Below are 6,000 nucleotides of genomic sequence, written 5' to 3'. Positions count from 1 at the left end.
TGAGCCATTAAAAGTTATTGAGATCTTGAGAGTTCTTAAAATAAGAGTTTTAAATTTGCCTTCTATTTTTATTTTATTTTAGACTGAGCACTCCAAACATTTGCATTCCTGAGCACTAGAAGCATTTTTGCTAAGGCTATTGATTAATGAAGTGTTATATAACTGAATATGAAAACAATAGCTCCAAATAAAAAGCAAGGGTATTTTTTGTTTAAATTATGCATGTGCATGTCAAAAGAGGTACTCTCTTAGGAGATGCATCTGACCTGTGTCAGGGTTAAAAGGAGGAAGACTTCTTCTAAGGAAGAATGCTTGCAATGCTTGCATTTGTCAATATTGAATATTTGGGGATACCTTTAAAAAAAATCAAAGGAATAGAAAAATAAACGATTGACTACATAGTGCAGTCATTTATTTGCAGTTTTGCAAACAAAAATGTAAAACTTGGAACTTTCACATTAAGATTCCGGGGGCCAAAAACAACAACAAAAAATATTGCCTCAGACAACAGGTTATACGTTTCTGTATTACCCAAAGATGTGATCTTCCAGAACAGCAAGACAACTGGTAGTGGTATTTCCTTTCTATTTCTACTATTCAATTCACAGCCACATGCCTCCTGACAAACACCAAATGGAATTATAATGTTAATAAACAACAAAGAAAAAATATCGTTTGCTTGCCCAATTACAGTTACTTTGGGGTCCCAGAATTCTGACAAGAGCTTGCTAAGCATAAATGTGTATAAATGTATGCATGCTTATTTCATTTTAGCAGAAGTGGTTTGTGGTAAAGAAACTGAGTGCATTTTTTATGTACAGGTTCCTCTGGATTGTGAATGGTGGAATAAAACTGGGAGGGGCACTTTTTTGCATTCTGCATTCCAAAAGAAAAGTGCATTGCTGTGGTTAGCTATGATCAAATCAAATAAAAGCTTTTTCAAATTTCCCATACGTGTGTTTCAAACTCTGTCATTCATTCACACGGTATTTCCTACTATCCTTTTTGTTACATAAAAAACCAACACCCCCACCCCCCAATAGCAAAACCACATTTCCCTTTATTGATGGAAATCGCCCAAGATACCCTTCCCTCAGAGTGAGAATGGTGACTTCAAAAAGCTCCAAAAAAATTCCCCATCCCGCACCTCCTTTGGAGGTCAATTTAATTTTGTGACTTCGATGCAAAGGCAAATATGGCACAAAAGAACGGATATTAAGTTAAAAACAGATTTTATAAATAGTCTTCCATTGTACAATTTTCACAGTCCAGACCCACCCATTTTTATTCACATTTGTTAAGTTCCCACCCCATTTTTAGATCATAAAATATATATACTTTAAAAAAAATCTTTGTTCATATTTAAAAGATATTTACATAAAAAGAAAGTTCCTTCGGCTGAAATCAGGAGGAGTCTGTACAAGGGGATGGTGGAGGGGGGTAGAGGTGGAAGTAGCTCCGCTCCGTGGCAGGCGATGGTGGGCAGCTTTCCTCGGCTGACATATACTGGCTGCGGGGAGTAGGAGGAGGGGGATAAGGGTCCGAGTCTGAATTTAGATCTATGTAGTATTTATTGGCTTTCCACCTGCTTGTAGTGTAGTCACTGTCGCAAACATCTGTGCTGCATGGGGTGGTCGGTGGCGCTATGCCCCTTATGAGATACGGCCTGAAAGAAACAAATGAAGAGTTAGCTGCATTTTTAAAATATGTGTACGATAGAAAAAAAGAGATGCCAGTCACTAAAGAGATGCTTTTATTTGCATCCACATCAAAAGTAGGTTGGCTCCAATTATCACCAAAAAAATCAGCATAGGAAGCCAATATCTATATCTATCTATAGATAAAGTAAAGGTCCCCTGTGCAAGCACTGGGTCATTCCTGACCTATGGGGTGAAGTTTACTAGGCAGACTTTGTTTACGGGGTGGTTTGCCAGTGCCTTAGCCAGTCCTCTTCCCTTTACCCCCAGCAAGCTGGGTACTCATTTTACCAACCTCGGAAGGATGGAAGGCTGAGTCAACCTTGAGCCGGCTGCCTGAAACCGACTTCCGCCAGGATTGAACTCAGGTCGTGAGCAGAGCTTGGACTGCAGTATGCAGCTTACCACTCTGCGCCACAGGGCTCCTATATAGATAGATAAATATAAGTGATACAGCTATCAGCTTGCTGATCACCAAATGTACAATAACCAGCAAGCTGATAGATGAGCTCTTGTATGGCAGATTCTACGTTATACTGAAGGATGACAAAATGGTACATGTTTCTAGAAGACCGTCTATACAGGATGGAGATCGCCTTGTGAAGCAGCAAGTCTGATCAAAGACGGACTGGGGCCCAAGATGGATTGGGGTAGATCCTTTGTTTTGTTTTGGACTTTAGAGTGTCTTAGCAAGTTGCGCATCATAGGACCATCGTCATTTTCTTCGTTGTATGTGTAAAATACTATTAGAAATAGCAGATTTCATTATATTTTGGCTTCCTATGCTGATTTTTTTGTGATTGTGCTAATTTAGCATAGAGATGTTCTTTTCACCCAATTATCAGGTGGCGGCAATGATGGTACATTGCCAGCTTATGTTTCCCTGAAACAGGCAAACTGATGTTATGCCCTACAGTGAGGGAAAAAAGTATTTGATCCCCTGCTGAATTCGCCCGTTTGCCCTCTGATGAAGAAATGACCAGTCCATAATTTTAATGGTAGGTTTATTGTAGCTGTGAGAGACAGAATAACAACAATAATGCACATCAATCTCTGACTTTTGTCTTCTGGGTTTCTGGGGTTTTTCCTGTTGTTATTCTGTCTCGCACAGCTACAATAAACCTACCATTAAAATTATGGACTGGTCATTTCTTCGTCAGAGGGCAAATGGGCAAATTTAGCAGGGGATCAAATACTTTTTCCCCTCACTATAGTTTTAGCTGCAAAGGTAAAACAACATATACATGTAAGTAAAGACCCCAGGGTCTGCCAGGCTGCCTAGGAACAGTTATTCTAGGCCAAGTGGTGCCTCATGTACCACATACAGCGCATCTACGTGCTCTGCCTACTCACCTGCCAGGGCCTCATAAGTATCCTTATGTGTCACACAGTACTACAGCAGAACAAGGCAAGCAGAAGTGCTGGACGGGTTTACGCCCTTGTATCAGACCCTGAAGCCTGACTCTACGGGACTCTGTGCCAGTGAAAGAGCTCACGGGATAGGTAAAAAAAATCCCTGTCAGTTAAATCTTACGCAGAGTTTCTCCAGTCTAAACCCAATGAGACACTACATGCTTTTTCAACCTCCAAGGATAAATTAAGATATTTCCTGTCCTAAATCACACAAAGCATTCTTTTTCTTAAAGCTTCAAACTTATGCTTTCCTTAGTTCCCTACAGTTACTAGAGAAAAGTTGCTCCTGTCATTTCCCCATTAAGGTAAACATGCAACAGAGCAATGTGGATGCAGTTAGCAAACTGGCCAGTTTTAGGCTAAGTCTTGGACTGTGCCAGCTAAGCAGCATTACACTCTTCTAAATCCACTGACTTCAATGGATTTAGGAGAGTGCCACTCTGCTTACGATGGCACTGTTAATTCACAGGGCCAGAGATCTGTCATCTACAGCCCACTGTTGCCTTTATGTATTTGCATGCATTGTATTATTAGTTCCATGAGTTCTCCACCTAACATCTACTCCAGATGGCGTTTATTTCAGACGCCATGCACTGAGATGTGTACAAACTTAACAAGAAAGGTCCATGGCTTAGTGGCAGAGCACATGCTTTGCATACACAAAGTTTCAGGCTGGCATCCTTGGCATCTCCAGTTCAAAAAGAAATGCAAGAAGCAGGGTTTGGGAAAGATTACAGTCTGCATGACAATCGGGAAAGCTGCTGCTGGTCAGAGCAGATAATACTTAAGGATAAATGACCCAACAGTCTGACTTGGAGCAAAGCAGCTTCATTTGTTAACATGTTTATTTCCCACAAAGGATTTATGTTTGGAAAAATGCTGGAATCTGGTCTGGCTTTTTCCTGAGCAAAACGCACATTATATTTATTTTTATCCCACCTTTCTGCCTTTTAGAGACTCCAAGGCAGCGTATAATCACATTTAAAAACAAACAAAATTAGAAAATCTAGAAAAGGAAAACAGAAACAATACAATTAATGGTCTTCCCACCCTGATGTGTACTTTCTGCAAGCCTACAGAGCATTACTCCAGTCTCAGCCCACTGAGTTCAATAGGGTAAGGCTGGAATAACTCTGCAAAGGTCTGAAATTGTCTTAAACTAATATGTGAAGGATTTTTCTTTCAAGGCAAAAGTGTGAATTTGATTTGTTTCTACCCAATCTCCCTACTGGTTGCACTCTATAAAATTCAAACCCAAACAGCAGTATTAGAAGAAACATTTTAAACTGGTTAACAAAAGATGACCACAGCCCAAAATACAGCATTTCAGTATCTCAAAAACAAACAAATAAAAACCAGCTCAACATACAGTAGCAAAGAAGGAGATTTTTAAATTAAAAAGGTAAAGCTTTTAAACATGTTCATTTTGGCTTGTTGACATCAAATTTGGATGAAGAACCTTAAAAGCCTGATACCTGTAAGATCTTGTGGTTGAAGGAATGTTTGACGAGTAGAACACTTCTGTGTTGTACAGGGAGCGATCAGTTGCGGGTGAAGGTGGTGGGTTTAGAATCTGCAGAGGTTTAACATAAAAATAGTCACCATTCAGCATAGCCATTGGCTTCAAAAATCATGGCAGTATACAGTACCCACACAGAGGTGCCAGTTTACACCAAAAGCACTTTGCAAAATAGCTCTAAATCCTGGTTTGAAATTCAGTTTATTGCCAATGGCTTATTTATATGTAAAAATATTTTATAGAATCCTGTTATCACATGAACATATGCAGCTGCCATATACAGACTCGGCTGACTGCACCCCATCTAGCCCTGTATTTACATTGATTGACAGCAACTCTTAGGCAGAGGTTTTTCCACAGCCCTGCAAACCAGAGATCCATTTTTTAATGGAGAAGATGGAATTCAAACTGGGATCTTCTGAATGCAAAGACCATATTCTTCAGCTATATTCCTTTCACCAGGTCAGCCTCTCAATATACGATAAGCTGGTATTTTTGCAATTCTGGTTGAAATCCTGCAGAGATCACCCCACTACTTTCCCCCCTACAACTGGGCTTTACTTCTTCTATTAATTATTTAATATGTTTGCAGGATCCCGCAATGTTTTATTTCCCTTCTCAAACTCTCTTTGTTTTGGGATATTAAAGTCCCTTCTGTTCTAAAAGTTTTTAAAACATCGGTTCCTTAAACATTTTGTAACCATTTGTACCTTTTTGATATTAGATGCATTTATTTACAATGTTTCTCTGTTTCAAGATTGCCTTATCGCTATATTGTGGTATGTTGATACTTCAGTGAAACCATCTACAATCCCAGTTTCCCCTACTTTTTTGAAGAGCAGAAAGTGTAACTGGGGCCACCCTGTTTGACCCGTTTGTGTATCAAGAGCAGTGGAAGATTTCAACCGACCCTAACTTTGATATGACAAAGGGAGCTTTGATTCTCAAAACCTTATACCCTGAAAATCTTGTTGGTCTTTAAGGTGCTACTGGACTAAAATCCAGATCTTCTACTGCAGGCCAACATGGGCTTGGAAACTAACTTTGATATGAGACACTTTGGTCGACCCACTCAAGATCACAAAAGAAAGCAATGGAACCAGGAAATTCAGACCTCCAAATCCAGTCTGAGAGGCTGAAGCTGAGCTGCTGAACAACAGCTTGGACTGGTTGGGATGGGGATAACTGTGCCTCGTGCACAATCTTGCATAATTAGCAGAGAAGTGTTTAGGTTGGGACTGATCAACATAAATATGCTTTCTTGACATGATCCCAGTTCTCTCCCCGGCTCTTGTTTTCTGTGCTATGATGGCTGTTTTTATTTACGGAAAGTTTGGTTCAGGGGATTTTAGTTGGTTCTCGGAGATCCAA

The 6,000-nt window shown here is 39.9% G+C and overlaps 1 protein-coding gene across 1 annotated transcript in view; it reads right to left on the bottom strand.

Moving 5' to 3' along the window:
• Positions 1–1,140: 1,140 nt before the first annotated feature.
• The window catches only part of LRP5 (LDL receptor related protein 5), a 150,830-nt gene continuing 145,970 nt past the window's right edge, over positions 1,141–6,000 (bottom strand). The window contains exons 22-23 of the mRNA XM_056851004.1: positions 4,586–4,683; positions 1,141–1,666 (exon numbers count right to left, since the gene is read on the bottom strand). Coding sequence (XP_056706982.1) covers positions 1,405–1,666; positions 4,586–4,683 — 360 coding nt within the window. The 3' untranslated portion in view covers positions 1,141–1,404. The remainder of the gene's footprint in view (positions 1,667–4,585; positions 4,684–6,000) is intronic.

Source organism: Euleptes europaea, chromosome 6 (genome assembly GCF_029931775.1).
Source record: "Euleptes europaea isolate rEulEur1 chromosome 6, rEulEur1.hap1, whole genome shotgun sequence".
Classification (NCBI taxonomy): domain Eukaryota; kingdom Metazoa; phylum Chordata; class Lepidosauria; order Squamata; family Sphaerodactylidae; genus Euleptes; species Euleptes europaea.
This window is presented reverse-complemented; position numbering and strand designations above follow the sequence as displayed.